This window comes from Mytilus galloprovincialis, chromosome 4, assembly GCF_965363235.1.
Source record: "Mytilus galloprovincialis chromosome 4, xbMytGall1.hap1.1, whole genome shotgun sequence".
Classification (NCBI taxonomy): domain Eukaryota; kingdom Metazoa; phylum Mollusca; class Bivalvia; order Mytilida; family Mytilidae; genus Mytilus; species Mytilus galloprovincialis.
Genome location: NC_134841.1, coordinates 53875290 through 53892495, shown reverse-complemented (window position 1 = coordinate 53892495; position 17206 = coordinate 53875290). Strand labels below are relative to the sequence as shown.

At 30.9% G+C, this 17206-nt stretch overlaps 1 protein-coding gene across 2 annotated transcripts; it reads right to left on the bottom strand.

Annotated features, from left to right (window-relative positions):
- Nucleotides 1-643: 643 nt before the first annotated feature.
- LOC143072437 (uncharacterized) lies at nt 644-15636 on the bottom strand. 2 transcript variants are annotated; one of them, XM_076247360.1, is made up of 5 exons: nt 15532-15636; nt 4123-4168; nt 2932-3069; nt 1696-1962; nt 644-1445 (listed from the first exon to the last, which is right to left on the bottom strand). In XM_076247360.1, exons 2-5 carry the CDS (start codon nt 4142-4144, stop codon nt 1048-1050), a joined length of 825 nt encoding a protein of 274 aa, XP_076103475.1. In that variant the 5' UTR covers nt 4145-4168; nt 15532-15636; the 3' UTR covers nt 644-1047. The 2 variants fall into 2 exon arrangements, with proteins under 2 accessions (XP_076103475.1, XP_076103476.1); XM_076247361.1 differs by having other exon boundaries at nt 4123-4162; nt 15532-15588.
- Between the last annotated feature and the right edge of the window lie 1570 nt (nt 15637-17206).

The window sequence follows — 17206 nt, the reverse complement described above, 5'->3', positions numbered from 1 at the left end:
ATAAATTACCACTTAATCAATAGTTGGAGCACTGAGATAACTTGCATTAGTCTAGTAAAAACTGGCAAGATCAAACTAAATGTATAATATTTGTGAATTGGTTCAATGCCGTCATCTAAAATGTAACCTATAATAATGATATCGATGACAAATCATTAGATAGCTCTTGCAATTGAAGATAATTTTTGATTGTGATATTCTTTTGTATGCCCTCGCCGTAATAGAGGAGTCACTACGTTTTAACCTTGTCCATCTGTACGCCCGTACATCCCAAAATTGGTTTCCGTTCTCTAACTTCAGTTTGACTTAACCCAATGTTATGAAACTAAAGCACAATGCTAAATTGATAAAAACACAGATCAAGTAAGAACTTGGATAGCGTCACTTTTACTATTCTACAGTTATGCTCCTTGTTAATTTCTGTCATTTGGTCTCTCATGAAGAGTTGACTGGTTTTAATCAGACTGATTGGCAATCATACCACATCATTTTTATACTAACTTCATTTCAATAGATTTGGTCAAGCAGTATTATCGTGGAAACCCATATTTTAGCAGTAACTAAGGCATATCTTGTAGAAATATCAAAATATAAAATGCATACGTTACAACTGTAATGATGATTCAAATAAAAAAAATACCCGTTTTAGATAATAGAATTGTATAATTGTGCTTGCAAATTCATATTGAATTTGTCACAATACATTTACAACACAACAAATAAATACGTAGTTATCACAGCTCTCACAATATATCACAGAAATAAATAAAAAAAAACATAATGCATAAGATATGTTATTGCATTTGAATATCCATTGACTTGTAATGCCTATTTAAAAGCAGGTTGTTCTAAGCACCAGTTGGTGAAGGCAGAAGTCATGAGTAGAATTTATAGCACCATTTAAGTTATTCTATATACGTAAGGATTCCATTGAAAGTTTCTCATTCAGTTAGTGTTTCTAGACACCCCCCACCCAAATAACATCAATAGTATGAACATTTATCCTGAATAGTTTAAAAGGTGGTTACACTTAAATAGAACTTTATTTCAAGATTCAATTTGGTCCGTTTTTGGAGTTTCTGACTGTTCTTGTTCAGAGTTTTCGGTATTTTGCTGGTCAGTTTGTTCTTCTGTATTTTCATTTTGATCTTCTGTCTTTTCTGTGATTTCTTCTGTTTTTTCAATTTGTTCCTCTGTATTCTCCGTTTGCTCTTCAGTATTTTCAGTTTGTTCCTCGGTATTTTCTGTTTGTTCCTCTGTGTTTTCTGTTTGTTCTTCAGTATTTTCAGTTTGTTCTTCTGTTTGTTCTTCAGAAGTTTCGGTTATTTCTTCAGTAGTTTCGGTTACTTCTTCAGTAGTTTCGGTTTGAACTTCTTCCGTTTGTTCCTGATTTTCTTCTTCTGTTTTGACCTCCTGGCATTGTTCCGTTAGAAAGTTGGCAAATTCTAAAAATAAATATATATATCACTTTTTATAATTTGAGCAAAAGAAACAAACTTTGATTCAAAGACAATTCTTTCAATATAATTAAAAAAAACAACGTTGCATATTTTCATAAGTTAAAATGGAAGTCAACCTTGCTATATGTATATTACTAGTATTAAACTTTGCATATTTTATCGCATTTTTCGCAAGGAATCACCATGTCATATTTTGCACATTCACTTGAAATCACTATATAAAAGTTTCATATACCTTCTCCATCGATGAAGCCGTCTGAGCTTGTGTCAATTACTTCCAGTTCCTTCTGAAATACTGCAGCATCTTCATCTGATAGTGGTTCTCCCCCTCGATTTTTCAACAAATCAACTAAACTTGTAATGCAGCAACGTCCATCAGAATCTTCGCTTTCAGCAGCCAAAACTTTAAATGCTTCTACAATTGCCTCGCGTGCCTGGGCTACAGGAACCCAACATTTATTGAACCACTCATCAAATTCGTCCTTTGATAACCCGGTTGTGCCTATAGAGAAAATTACCTCATTTAACAAATAATTTTAACAATGGTTGGATATTGGACATAACTGTATTTTTCCTGAAGAAGAGGGGGTTTGGGGGATAAATTTAAATTCAGTGTCTATTAAAATTATATATTTTTTCACAGAACGACTACATATTTTCTATCAATAATTGATAATTCTATGTGAATGTAATTAAACAACGACTGTTTTTATTGTTGTTCATTTCATGCTTTCAAAATGTATCATATCCAAACGTTTGGTCTCGAGCTTGCCAGATGAAGTTTATTCCAGAAACTCGTTAATGTGCACACAAATTTGTATAAAAAAATGTTTTTTACCCGAAAGGCTAGTATACAGGTGTTGTGTATCCGAATGAGACTTTTTGATTAAAACTCCCCAAGCAGTAGTGTAATCTACTTATTGCTTTCAATTGTCTCAAAATGATTGAATTTAACCAATTGTGTAAAACAAGTGTTGACTAGCACCAATAAACAAATTGTGTTAATCAGTCTCCACTACCATTGTTAAGAATTAATTTGGGATTATTTTCTTTGCTCCAAAATGTTCAAATTAGGGATGTTTTTGGAAAGGAGCATTTGCTTTAACAGCATTATAAGCGAGATTGAACCTTTACAATCGTGTTTAACACCATTTTGTTTTCAACTTTCTGTACATCGCCAGAGGCTTTTAAGAGATAGTTATGATCAAAATATCCTTCTAGTATTTGTTTATATTTCAATGACTCTTAGTTGCCACTGTATATTTGTTATAAATTTCTATTTGTATATTTTAATTATATGTCAGTCTGTAATAAACTGACAATAAAACAATAAATAGATATACCAGAGTCCGATGCTTTTAATACTATTTCACAAGTTATATTTTCTCTACAAAATGTTGCGACGTGCAGACATTAGTAAATGGTCTCCCCTTATATATAGAGCTCTGCAATTAATTCTCTTGAAACTTACCATCAGCATCGAAATTTGCGAATACTTCGTCAATGGATTCATCAGTAGGATTGTTGCCCATGCATTGTAATATTGCCTTAAACCCATCTCGTATGACTACACCGTCAGTACAGTTTTCAGCGAACAACGCATCTAACCCTGAAAAAGAAGATTATCAGTTACCAAGATGTGTTTGTGCGAAACTTGGGTTTCAACATTAACATGAATAACTGCTTATTTCGGACACATGCGCTTGGACATTGAACCCTTGTATCATTATTCGTTTTCATTCGCACTAAAGAAGGATTGACGTGTAAATACGGACAGACATGCTATTTTTAAAGGTAACGACATTGATAAGTAAGGAATTTTAACGAAAATAGGTTTTACACCGATAAAAAGGACCTATGCCTAAGCGTCTCATTTTATCCCCTATTGACACAAACGATTGCCACAGCTTTAGGATAATATAGTTTTCATTATCAGTTTCATAGCAGTATACGTTTATCATATAAATCCCCAAATAAATCATAAAAAAATATTCTGGAAAAAGTAAACTAAAAATTCAAGCTTAGTTATGCGTATTGAAACCATATACAGAAAATGGTATGAATATTAAAATAGAGGACTACATGCCATTGTTTATATGAAATCTAACTGAGCTGATTGGAAAATTGATTTTCATATTTGATACGCGTTTATATTATATGATATATACACGAAACACATTAATTTGCATTTTCTTTAGTCAAATGAAGAAACTAATAAACATATCATCATATTTTTTCTTTCTTAATCGTGACCTTTTTCTATTTTCTTCCAACATCTCGTTTTAAATATAACAGAACAATACAATACAATTATGCAATACAAATATGTTTATTATAGTGACATTGTGTATAACAAAATATGTACAATATTGAAATATTTCAATTAAATTGCACCCGGTCCAATGGACCTATAAGTCACTTTAAATAGATACTATAGTATTAATTCAGATTGACATCAGGAATTTTATATACATGTTAATTAAAAATATAGTGTGTCTGCGTTTTGTTAGTGACTGTTCTAAGTATCGAGCTGTTTTTCGAGGATATTCTGACAATAATAAATTTAACTTTTCACTATTATTCAAATTCAATACGGTTTTACTAAGTCCAGAGAACACCAAGTGGGTATATGCATGTGCTATTAATGGTAATGTTTACTTACTTTGTCTATCTTGTTCCTCCATTTGAGAATGTATTGATGTCTGCCTCTGAAAAAAAGAAAAACACTAATAACAGTTCAAAACTAACTTACATTTGTTTAATTGTTTAATTCTATTTTTTTCGATTTAGGTGTTTGAAAACACATGCATTGCAAAGCATACCCAATTGCGCGTACAATGATTCAGATAAAAGAAACGAAGCTGCTATGCTGCAATAACATTTTGATTCTATAGATCTTTATTTTTTCAATAGAAAAAGCTTATTCGTAGCATATTTCCTACGAAGAATAATGTAATCTATATACACGTAAACAATGTTGATGTCGCCATTCTTCGTAAAACAATGCGTATTAGCAATAAAAAAAAAAAAAACGATTACTTTAGTTTAACCTACATTATGCTTCTGAATGCATGGTTTGTGCATCTGAATGATTTTGGTTTATAAGAAAGGGTAAATTCTAATTTGATTTGTAAGTTAAAAAAAACATGTTAAATTTTATAAATGCCTAAAACAAATTTACCTTTGGTTGAACAGAGTTATCCTTAAAATTCAATTCTTACTTATCTTGTCGTAAAAATGTCGGTGCTTAACTTTCTAAATACTTCACTTTATTATAAAACTTTCAATTAATGCAATTTTAACATATACAAGTGCCTTTCAAGTTCCTTGCACGGGCGTAACATTATTATTAAATCTTACTTTGAATTTTTACCCCCGCAATGCAAATATTTATTCAAGCAATGTATATTTAAATGTTTAAGAATTTAAATACCAGTGCCTCCCCTTGCAAACAGATTTCATCGTCAATAACTACAAATGTTTGTTAATAAATTTCAAACATAGACAAATTAATAAAAGTCAATGGCTTATAAATAAATAAATTTAGAATTATCAATTTCAATTTAGAAACATAATTATTTATCAAAAATTTGATTTTGACTTTTAATAAGATATTATTTAACTTTCTGATTAGTTTTATTGGTCTGATAAGAACTTGTTACAAACAGTAGGGTGAAATAGTAAATGAGTATTTAAATATGTTCTAGCTAAGGGATACTTTAATGTGCAACACAAAAACAAGTCAGAAAACTGGTAATCTTGGGTTACCTTTTCAAATTAATAGGGGGAAGGTGTGTAAATAATATTACTTTTTAGAAGACGAATTTGACATTTGGGCCTTGGGTACTGAAAAACTTTCTTGAAAGTTAGATTGCCATAACGACACCCCTTGTTTTCCCTCCGCCAACAAGCAAGTGAATCCATGTAGTTAGTTGTCGAAAAATGTATATGGCGTTGTTTGCTGTTGTTTTAGTTAAACGTGTGTTCTATATTGTTAACTCAACAACCGGTCTAATGTGAGCTATTGCTACCACCTGTAATCTCTTACTCACATGAGCTATTTGGACTATCTACAAAGTATAATAAACAGCTGCTCCATGAGCGCATAATACGACCGTCGCATTTTCAAAGAATAAAGTTCAATGTCATATCAGAAATTAAAAAAAAAACCAAAAGGTGAGTGATCTTAATAGATATAAATCAGTCACCAAAATTTAAAGAAAACTTTTCAAAGCACTTTCATCCCTCTTTTATGAAAAAATCCCATAAGTCGGAATCTTAAAATCTAAAATGTATAAATACATAAATGAATAAAACCACACAACTAGGAAACGTAAAATCTAAAATTTATAACAACTCAAAAATGAAATAAAGAATCATCACGAAAAAGTATACAGATCTTCAGATAATATAACTAATAAGTGTGTGAAGTTTTAATGCAATAATCATTAATAGTTTTTGAGATACGGCGCGACGTGTGAACGCCTACCCCCTCTTTTTACAAAAAAAAACTCAATAACTCTAAAATAAAATTTTGAATCATCACCAAAAAGTATACAGATCTTTAGATTGATATAACTAAGAAGTGCATGTGTAAAGTGTTGAGCAATAATCATAAATTGTTTTTGCGATACGGCGCGACATGTGACCCCCCCCCCCCCTGTTTACGTTACAAAGTCCTGTAACTCTAAAAATTTTAATCTTATTTTCACCCAAAAGTATACAGATCGTTTGACCATCATAAGAAACGACAATATTAAGTTTCATAAATTTTGTATGAGTTGTTCTCAAGTTACGGTGCGACATGTTTACGACGGACAGACGGACACCAGACCTTTGTATACCATATTTACGTCCCGTCAAAATTTTGACAGGCGTAAAAACTATATTATATATCATCTTTTATTCCAACCTATATAACTGTTGTTACAACATAACAACAAAACTAGTAAGTTAAGATTAGTTTTTTTGACAATTTTACTACAGACAAGCAGCATCTAGAGCAGAGCAGTACTTAAATGTGTGAAGTACTATGATTGAGATACTTATAAATACGACGAACGAACCCCGTCGCTTCTATTTAATCAAATGCATTTTGGAAATGTATATTTTTTAATCTGAAATACACATTTGTTTTGACAAAAATTACTCATTACTGTTGAAGTAGCTGATTTTAAAGTAATATTACACAATTCCAACCTGCATCCAATTCTGGCCGTCTACGTGGACATATCTGGGACATTATAAAAAAAAGTGCAAATTTCTTTGAGGTAATATTTTGAAAAATGATGTCATTGTTTAAAACATTTGAATGTGGCCCTCTATTTTATAGTCATCTTCGCTAGCCAGGGGTTACGATCCACTCCCGCTCTCTTCACGAGAAGAGAGCGGGAGTGGATCGAAACCCTTGGCTAGCGAAAATGTTTTATAGTATGGTAGCAACGATATTCAGAAATATGCCAATTTATGCAATGGGGAAAATGAAGGTTCCTTCAATTTTAACAATTTAGGGCATCCTTTGATAGAATCGTGTCAATGGTGTTACCAATTTAAAACATACATTTAGGTACTAAATATTATTGTTAAACATCAAACAACTGTTCAAATTTTTTTTAAGGTTTAAATTAAGACTTATTGACATTATTCATATAGCTGTGCATTTTATTCAAACATAAATTTCAGAATACATTGTCGTAAAAAAGTTGGCTGTCCTAATTATGGCCGTTGTAAATACTAAAAAATACACTTAAACTGAATATATGTAAAATGTATAAGATCAAATGATAATAATATACCTTATGCTTCGTACACGACCTAAAAACACTTTCATTTATGAATAAAAATACAAAAAATGTCTCATTTTTATATAGTAACACCATTGACCCTTCAGTAACTCCAATGACACAAAAGTATCACCATTGACATCACATTTCAAATTTTACTTTTATTAAGTATTAAACACAAAGCCAAGAACATCGAGCAAAAGAAAAAGATGAAAAAATACTTCTTTGGCTAAACAATCTCAAATTACATAACATAACATCCATTACTAAAAATGTCAATAGTGTTACTAAATAGTGTCATTGGTGTTACCAGCATACATCAGTTTGTAAAAACTTTGTAAATGTAATACATGATATTGTTAAAACATTGTTAAATAAGTATTGTTTTTCATAAATAATATGATGTTTCGCTTGTTAAACATGAAAGAAACACAAAATAATGCTGATTGTCATGATCATATATTCAGTTGTGTTACTAAACTGGTCAATGACTGTTATTTTATAAAAATGGTCTCATCATTGACAGTAACACCAATGATTTAAGGTGTATTTTAAGATTCAGTTACGAAATAAATGCTCCATTCCCTTATTCTATATATGTTGTCACTGGTGCATGTTTCTATAATCAATATATTTCATAATTCAAAGTTAAGGAAATGTTTTCAAAAAATGATTTTTACAAAGGTACACCATAGACACTATTTTCGTTTATGATATAGCTTTTACTTATACTTTTAAGATTTTTTCACTAAATTTTCAACAAAATTGTTTGCTTTCTTTTTCATAACATGCTTACAGGTAACATTGCTAAGGGAGAAACTGTTGTAAATTCCCAAATCTTGCGAAAGATAACTCTTATCTATACTATTAAACGAGAAGACCTCATTTTTGGTGTCGCTTCTCTCCTTTCCACAATAAATTAATCAACACGCCTCTGTGTCCTATAGGTACAGTGCATAGTCGCATTTGTCATCCATTCATATGATTATTCAGATTGAGTTATTTTGGGAGAAAAACGAGAAAAAAGGCATCCGGATATTGTCCCGTCATTGGACAAAATTTTAAGTCATATTAGACTTCCGGTTTGCGTTTTTCTGTATACTTTAAACATACATATACAAAGAATAAAGTGTATTTTCAGAATTCTATCTGCTATCATTTTCAAGATTACTATCCACGGCGGTCACAGAGTTTATTAAATAAAGAGGGTCTGTATACTATATCAATGACCACCATGGATCGATTAGTAAACTTAGAATTGAAAGTAAATACACTATATTTATATAGTAATGAATGTTCATAATATACAGATAAGCGCTAAAAATATTCATGTGAACTTTTGATACCTTTTCTGAAATTCTCCAGTCATTAAATCTTTTACAAAATTCATTGATTACAAAAAAAAAGAAGATGTGGTATGATTGCCATGTTGAGACAACTCTCCACAAGAGACCAATATGACACAAAAATTAACAACTACAGGTCACCGTACGACCTTCAACAACGAGCAAAGCCCATGCCGCATACTCAGCTTCAAAAGGCCCCGAACTGACAATGTAAAACAATTCAAACCAGAAAACTAGCGACCTTAAAATATGTACAAAAAGTGAACGAAAAACAAATATGTAACACATAAACAAACGACAACCACTGAATTACAGGCTCCTTACTTAAATGTTCATAACATACTAAATGAAAACTATGTTCATATTGAAATTGATAGAAAACCAAAAATTGGGAATTTTGGAAATAAAGGAGGAGGGATAAAAAAAAAAAAAGCATTTTCCTGTCACAAATAACCTATACATGACTTATGATACTTTTGCTGAAATTCTCCAGTCATTCAATATTTTACAAAATTCTTCCAACAACACTTTACATACTTTAAACTACGCTCTGGATGCCCGCGATTTCGCGGGTGTGTTCTAGTCCTACTAATTTGTCCTTTGGTTACACCATTGACATAAAAAATGTAACATTTCCTTTTGGTGAAAATATTTTATTATAAAACCAACATACACCTCCTAAATTATTAAAAAATGTTTGTATGTATCAAAATGCAATAAAAAGTGATAAATCATAATAACAAATTATATGGATAATAATAATTTCAAGTCAGCTGAAAGGATTTATAGTAAAAAAAAACCCAGTTAATTCTGGCTATCACCAAGGATTTAAGAAAACACAAAGGATGTTTTTATAACATTTCATACTGTAAACTGTATATTGTGTATCTCAAAACATTCATATCTAACATATGCAAGTGTTATTTTGATATATTTTCATGTCTGTGACTTAAAAAGACCCACTAACATAGTTTAGCATGTTTTTTTGATAATGACCCATCTACACGTAAAAATGTAACCAAAGAACTCATGCACTTCGTCCATTTACATAGCCTACGTTACCACTGGTGACAAACTGATAATCGTAATTGAAGTTACGACGATCTAAACATGGCGGAGCCAAAAACAAGTAAAATCGACTTCTTCTAATTTCTTGAACCAGTGTTGTTTAATGTCTTAATTAGCGATATTTTCTACTGTGTTCAAGACTTTATAATTTTAGATCTAAGGATAGAGCTGATATACCGAGAGTTAAAACTACAACATATGGGTTAAAATCATTTCGTTTTAGTGCTGCACAATTATTGAACTAGCTGCCAAACCACATAAGACAGGAAAATTCTCTAACTCAATTTTCCAATCTAATACAGACCTAGAAAATGTTATGCATGCCATTAGTGCTTTGTGGTTTGATCTTAGCTGGGCTTTTTTGCATAGTGTAGATCTTCTGGAGGCTCATAACAAACATGGCTGACATAAATAAATTAATGAATGTAGATATACAAGCATTAGCCTTTCAAAAAGGGCTAGTCGACTCTTAGCTGAGGAAAATGGAAAGTGCTCTCACTTTGTAGATTAATTCATTTACTAGAATAACCACGTGCATCAATCAACAAATTTTACCACACACGTGAGGTCACACGTTATGGAGTAGTGTATATCATTTAACGTTGTTGTTTACGAAACTCCAGAAGATTCGACTATTTATAGATAAAAGTTACCTGTGTACCAATATCATGAATATGCATGATTAATGACCAGGCAAAATCTAATTGCTAAAAACAGAGAGGACAAATCCGATACTCTACGGGATTGAAGGACATTTACTAGGTTTGGATTGTCCTAACCAATCAATAAACTTTGATTATTCATGTCTCGTAATATCTTCCAATCAGGTAGTAAGAAAAATTCACGCACTAACTGTCCATCGTTAACTAGGAGTCGATAACTAGGAGTCGATAATTAGAATGTGAGCTGTGTTATAAACGATTTTATGGTATGAAATTCTTAGATGGACATCCCTGTAGAACGATAAGCTGGATAAATATAAAACAACATGGACAATAACAATTACATGAAAGATTACAATTTATTATGTAAATTTCAATCTGGTTTTCAACCAGGTGATAGTACAGTAAATCAACTAGCAGAAATATATAATACTATTATTTCCAGTCTTGATCAAGGAAAAGATATTCGCTTTATTTTTTGCGATATTTCCAAAGCTTTTGACAAAGTTTGGCATGATGGTTTACTATATAAATTGAAAGTTTTTGGTATCCATAGTAATTTAATTGATTGGATTGGAGATTACCTAGGTGACAGATGCCAGAAAGTTGTTTTGGATGGGTTTTATTCATCTCAAAAAGGTACCAGTGCTAGGGTACCCCAAGGCTCGGTACTGGGTCCATTCCTTTTTTTAACTTATATTAATGATATAGTGGAAAATATGAGTAATCATATTAGATTATTTGCAGATGACACCTCTTTATATGCCATTATTGATGATGACTATGATACTGTTTCTATGTCTTTGACTGATGATCTTGGGAGAATTAAAACATGGGCTGAAAACTGGGCTGTAACCTTTAATCCCTCCAAAACAGAAACCCTTTTATTTTCTAGAAAAGATATCAATCCTCCCCCTTTATACTTTGGCATTGAAGGGGACCAAATAAAAGAAGTTAAAAGTCACTGTCACCTAGGTCTCAACTTTGAGAGTAAGGCTAATTGGAAATTACATATAAATGCAATTTATAAAAAAAGCATGTTCTAGATTACATTTATTAAGACAAGTAAAATATAGTTTAGATCGAAATGTACTTACTACAATTTATACAGCATTTATTCGCCCTATTCTAGAATATGCAAACATTATATGGGATAATTGTACTTTACAAGAAGCGAACTTATTAGAAAGTGTTCAAATTGAAGCTGCTCGTATTATTACTGGTCTCCGACGTACAACTTCTCTTAAAAAATTATACACTGAAATAGGTCTTGAAAAATTATCAGACAGAAGGAAGAAGCATAAACTTACTACATTTTATAAAATAAAAAATGGATTTTCTCCAAGATACATGATTTATTAGAACCTTGTTTTCTCACATCGAATGATTACAATCTTAGGAGAGACTCTCAGAATTATACCATCCCAAGGTGCAGAACAGTTTCATATTATAAAAGTTTCATACCATCTGTTGTTAAACTCTGGAATGAATTAGATACTAATGCTAAAAATGCTTTGTCGATTAACCAGTTCAAATCTGTACTTGATAAGATATATAAACCAGAAATTCCTCCTAAATATTTTTGTTCAGGTATAAGAAAATTTAATATTATTCATTGTCAATTACGAAACGAAGCAAGTAATTTAAATTCTCACTTGTTTCATGATTTTTTGACAGAAGAACCTTCCTGTCCTAAATGTTTATATAAATGTGAAGACAACCAACATTATTTTTTTGATTGTCCATCATACAATATTAACAGGATCACACTCCTTGATAAACTGTCTGCTTATGGAGTTGATATTGATTTAAACTTGATACTATTTGGTGATCAATCTATGAGTATTGAAGACAATGTGCAGATAGTTAAGGCTGTTCATGAATATATAAAAAATTCAGAGAGATTTGTATAATGAAATGTATTTTATAGTCCAAAACCAAATTAAAAATTAACTTTTACTTTGTATGTCTGTACTTTATATTATATTAAGCTCTTAGACCCGAACCAGCTGAAAAATAATTAAAATTGAAACAAAAGTATAATGAAACGACAGTACATTGGAATTAATATTATTAAAGCTAAAAAGCTATTAAATGCACCTTTATTTCTATATCATTCATATATTCAATTTGTATATCTTTAATTTCTTAAATCTATTTTTTTTTTCTTTTATTATTAACATTCCAAATTCTTTTTATATTATTATAATTCTTTAATGTATCAATATGGTTACTACTCGTTGTCGTTTTTCTTCAGGTGCAATAATTTAGTAAAAATAAGTACATGATATCAAACATGTTGTTTTAAAAATGAGTTATTAAATTTATTATTTTAGATAGCTGACTGGAGACCATTTAATTTAATGTGAGACCTCTAAATCAATGTTGGAGTATATAACCTAGAATACTAAAACTTTTTTTTCATAATTTATTTTTTCATAATTTTTCTGAGTTAACATTTGAAGCATTTTAAAATAGTCATACTTTTGATCAGAGTTAACTATTTGAAATATCATTCCAGTCAGCTAAGAGGTATTTTTGAAAAATTAATTCTGTTTTGTCTTTATGTTTGTGTATGTGTTGCTTTGTTTGAATGTAATATATTGTACCTTGTTTTGTGGAGAGGGCTTACATAGGCTATGCCTGTTGCCCAATCCAATTCAATTTATTTGAATAAAATATTGTTTAAACAATAACAGTTAAGGGTCGGCTATTTGATATTCCAGGGAATGGATTTTGATTGATTGTTTTTTAACGCAACTTTTATCACTAAGTTGGGCTATTCCGTGCACTGATTACGTGCCGTGGTTGTCAGTTTAAATTTATAGATGAAGGATGGGGAATGGATGAGGACATTATCAACTCTTTTAATCTGTCGCTAATTATGCATATTTTTCAGCTCTTACCAGCCCCAATAAATCAATAAATATCAAATGTTTTTTCTTATTATTCAACACAAGTTTGAATTGATTTATTGATTAATTGTTTGTTGCTAATTTTTAACGCCCAGTGACAATATGTCATGCGTGTTCGGGAATCAGTTCAGGAGTTTAAAAGTCAGCTGAATGGTATAAATAACGAAGAGATGTATGACTACTAATGAGGCAACTATCCACCGGCGATCAAATATGAAGTGGATGTAAGCAATTATATTTAGGCAACATATATATATACAAATAAAAAAATGCTGAATTTTACGTTTTAGTTTTCTTACTTTAGTTTGCTGTGACCAAATGCAATGAAACTGAAACACAATGCTTAATACTACATATGGCAGATGAAGTTTTGAATTTTAAAGGCAAATCACTCATACTGTTTTACAGTTATGCCCCTTTCCAACTGGAAAAAGGCTGAATTTTTTGTTTCCTTTCACTTACTTAAGTTTGCCTCAATCAAATGGTGTGAATTAAAATGCTTATTACCACAAACCTCAAATCAGGAACAAATTTGGGCAGTATCACTTTCATTGTTCTTGATTTTATGTTCCTTTATAACGGTTTATGCAAACAGAGGCATCCTCGATCTGTGTCCCATGGATACATTCCCCATTTATTATTAAATATTCCGTTAACAGAGGGTACTGGTAAAATCTGTTACTATGCTCATAGATATATTTTATACAGTAACGATTATCTTTCAAGTTATTTGTCTACAAGTTACTATGATCTTCTTTTGGAGTTACGCCGATCTTCCGTAAATATTCTATGGCTATTATTTCGGTAACAAAGGCCCCAAACAAACAAACATACAACAATACCGTAAATATCAACCTAGCTGCTGATGTATTCTTGAAAACAACGCGTGTACACGGAGAAATTAGAAGAAGACGATTTACTTGTTTAATGCTCCGCCATGTTGGGATCGTCGTAACTGCAATGACGATGAAAAGTTTAACACCAGTGTTTATAATTATAAAAATAGATGATTATCACTTGTGAAAAATGTCCTTAGTTATATCTGGGACTTCAATATTATTATTTCATAGAGTAGACTCGGATTATATGCAACTGTGGAGATATTTAATCCTTAACCCACCGTCCATTCAAAAACATAACACGAAGATTCACTGAAGATACTTCTGATACACATGTATAAAATAACTCATAAATAAAAAGTACCAGCTTATAATACAAATATCCATAAGTAACGCTAGAACAAACAAGTCAAATGTCGTTAGAAATATATATATCAGTAACAAATCATCACGATGACGTTAAATTCCCCGTCATTTATTCATCATCCACACAGGAACTTGTCATAGAAAAAAATATATCTATGTACGTCAACCTAACTTTCAGGTATAGAGACCATCAACCAGAACTTGCGGTCATTTGATGTTCAGTTCTTCAGTACTTTGATTGTTGTATATCAAATGGGCAACATTTTTACTGCATGCGTATAAACTAGACGTATGCTTCACACCTACTCAAATCACTAAAAGAACAAAAGTCTCCGAAAATCATTGTTTAAAAGCATGTGCAGACTTGAATGCCCAAAACTATTCATCATTTTTCGTCTGAACCCCATTTTAATCGACTTTTGTTCTGGCTGTTTGTGAAGCTGTACCTTATTTATAAACATGGTTTTTAAAGGCGACAAATATTGTATTTTTGTTGTTGTTATTGATGGAATTTTAGAAAGGAATAACTGAGCATATTGTCAAATCTGCCTAATATTTTTCCAAGTGATGTAGTTAAATGCGACAACTATGGAAGCCAAAAATGTGTGGTTCTACTATCTATTTACAAAATGCTTCAAAGATCTCCAAACGTATGTAATTCAAAATGCACTGGACTGTGAGAATTCGAGCTCTTCAGCGAACTAACTCAGACTAAATATTATGATTTAAAAGGAAACAAATATGTGAATAAAAGAAAAACTACAACTGTTCGAATATAAAAAAAGCCTCCATGGGCAAATATGGATATCTTGAATTCGAAATACATTTAAGAAGCCCGATATACTATTGACATATCTTATTTTAACTGTCGTTGTGTAGAATCGTAAAGTTTGTCTATTTAAATTTCATTTGACCCGTTTATTAAACCATTTTTCATTGATATCTGACAGACAATTACATAAAAATACGATTGAAATAACTGCTCAGATTTCAATTTTTATGTATTTCACATATCAATTTTGCAATAATTAATGTATTATCTTATCAATCAATATTATAATTTAATGGAAAACAGTGTTTTATACAACCTACCGTGAGATGAGTTTTCCGTGGTTGGTAAGAGAGGAGAGTGTTTTGACAACAAAGAACGATAATATATTCACATTATCTACATAGTTTCGCTTAACTAATTTCTAAAGTAAACTGTGACGTGGGGTAAGATTTAAAAGGGACTAAAGGTGTCAAATCAGATAGCCCACAATTAAATTTTTAGATATTTTATTAGAAATCGGTGATTGAGTCTTATTAAAATGAAAGGTTGATTTTACTTTTAAATATCCCTTTTCGCCTCTGGTTAAGTAAAGCGTTCGTAGCAACCACATCATCCTTTCAGTAGAGAAATGTTTAAATCATTTAAACTTCTGTTCAGTTAGTATTAAATGAATCGACGTGGAACACTTTCGTTTGTAAATTAAATAATTTACAAGTTTCCACGTACTAATGTAATTTATTTCAGTTGATTGATACTGTTTTTTTAATTCAGATAATTATTTTTTGTATAGACCCACCTACTGCATCTTTTGAATTTCAATCATTTCATAACGCAAATAATTTATTAATAATAATTTAATTTTTAATTTTACCATGGTCACTGAAAATATTTCTTTGTATACCGAACATATTTTATTATATATTGGTAGTAATACTGACGTCATTATTAAATTGACTGACCTTACGGAAATTTCCAGGCACGGTTAACAACGTCTCCGTAAAAATGAGATTCACGTTCGAAATAAGTTTTCTACAGGTACAACCAAACTTCAAAACTAAATCTGTATATCTATGGAAAAAAATAGTAAAGGTTTTAAGTAATTTATGGTAACGAAATCCCTGGTCGAGTGGTTTAGCGCGTCGGATACAAACACCAAATAAATACAGCTTTCGAAAAAATCATACGATGTATTCCTGAAGAGTGGAAAGAACTATTAACTTGCGGCCAGGGTATAGAAAATCTTAGTCAACTGGTTGTACATTGTTAAAAGTTCAAACCACTTCATGATTACCCGAAAGACATATTACACAACATTTTTATCAATTACCCACCAACAACAACAACAACATATTTTATTTCCTCAGATATGGGTATTTCCATTGATTATGAACAGTTATTTTTACTAGGCTTGGGTTTTTGAAACGTTCACAAGTTATTGTTTACTTTCTATTTTTTTCCCTCGGTGTAGCCAAAGTTTGCATCTTCAAAACACGGAATTTAAAAGTTTTTAATGGCAAAGACTTAGATGCACTTCGTCTATTCAAGTACACAACTAAAAAATACATTGAAAACGCATACATGTATTATAAAATGACACAACATTATATTTGGTTGATTATATCACTGAAGCATGACAAGAGCGGGCCCCTCTTAAGCAGTCAGTGGGCCCCCACTTTTGAAAATTTCTGGATCCGCCACTGGTTTATAAGATATCTTATAAAGTTTATTTAAGATATCTTATATAGTTTATAAGATATCTCATATAGTTATAATTTATGGGATACCTTATAAAGAAAATTATATAAGATATCTTACAAAGTATATGAGATATCTTACAAAGTATATGAGATATCTTACAAAGTATATGAGATATCTTACAAAGTATATGAGATATCTTATAAAGTTTTTGAGATATCTTGAAGCTGGAATAAATAGCAAAACGGCTTGCCATACAACAAAGACAATTATTCCACAAATATTTTTTACACAATAATA

Coding starts and splice junctions, on each gene's coding strand:
- LOC143072437 (XM_076247360.1), bottom strand. CDS start 4,144: ATGGAGGAACAAGATAGACAAA. Junction 3,070..4,122: donor GGAGGAACAAGATAGACAAA/GTAAGTAAACAT, acceptor CTTCTTTTTCAG/GGTTAGATGCGTTGTTCGCT. Junction 1,963..2,931: donor CGCAAATTTCGATGCTGATG/GTAAGTTTCAAG, acceptor TTTTCTCTATAG/GCACAACCGGGTTATCAAAG.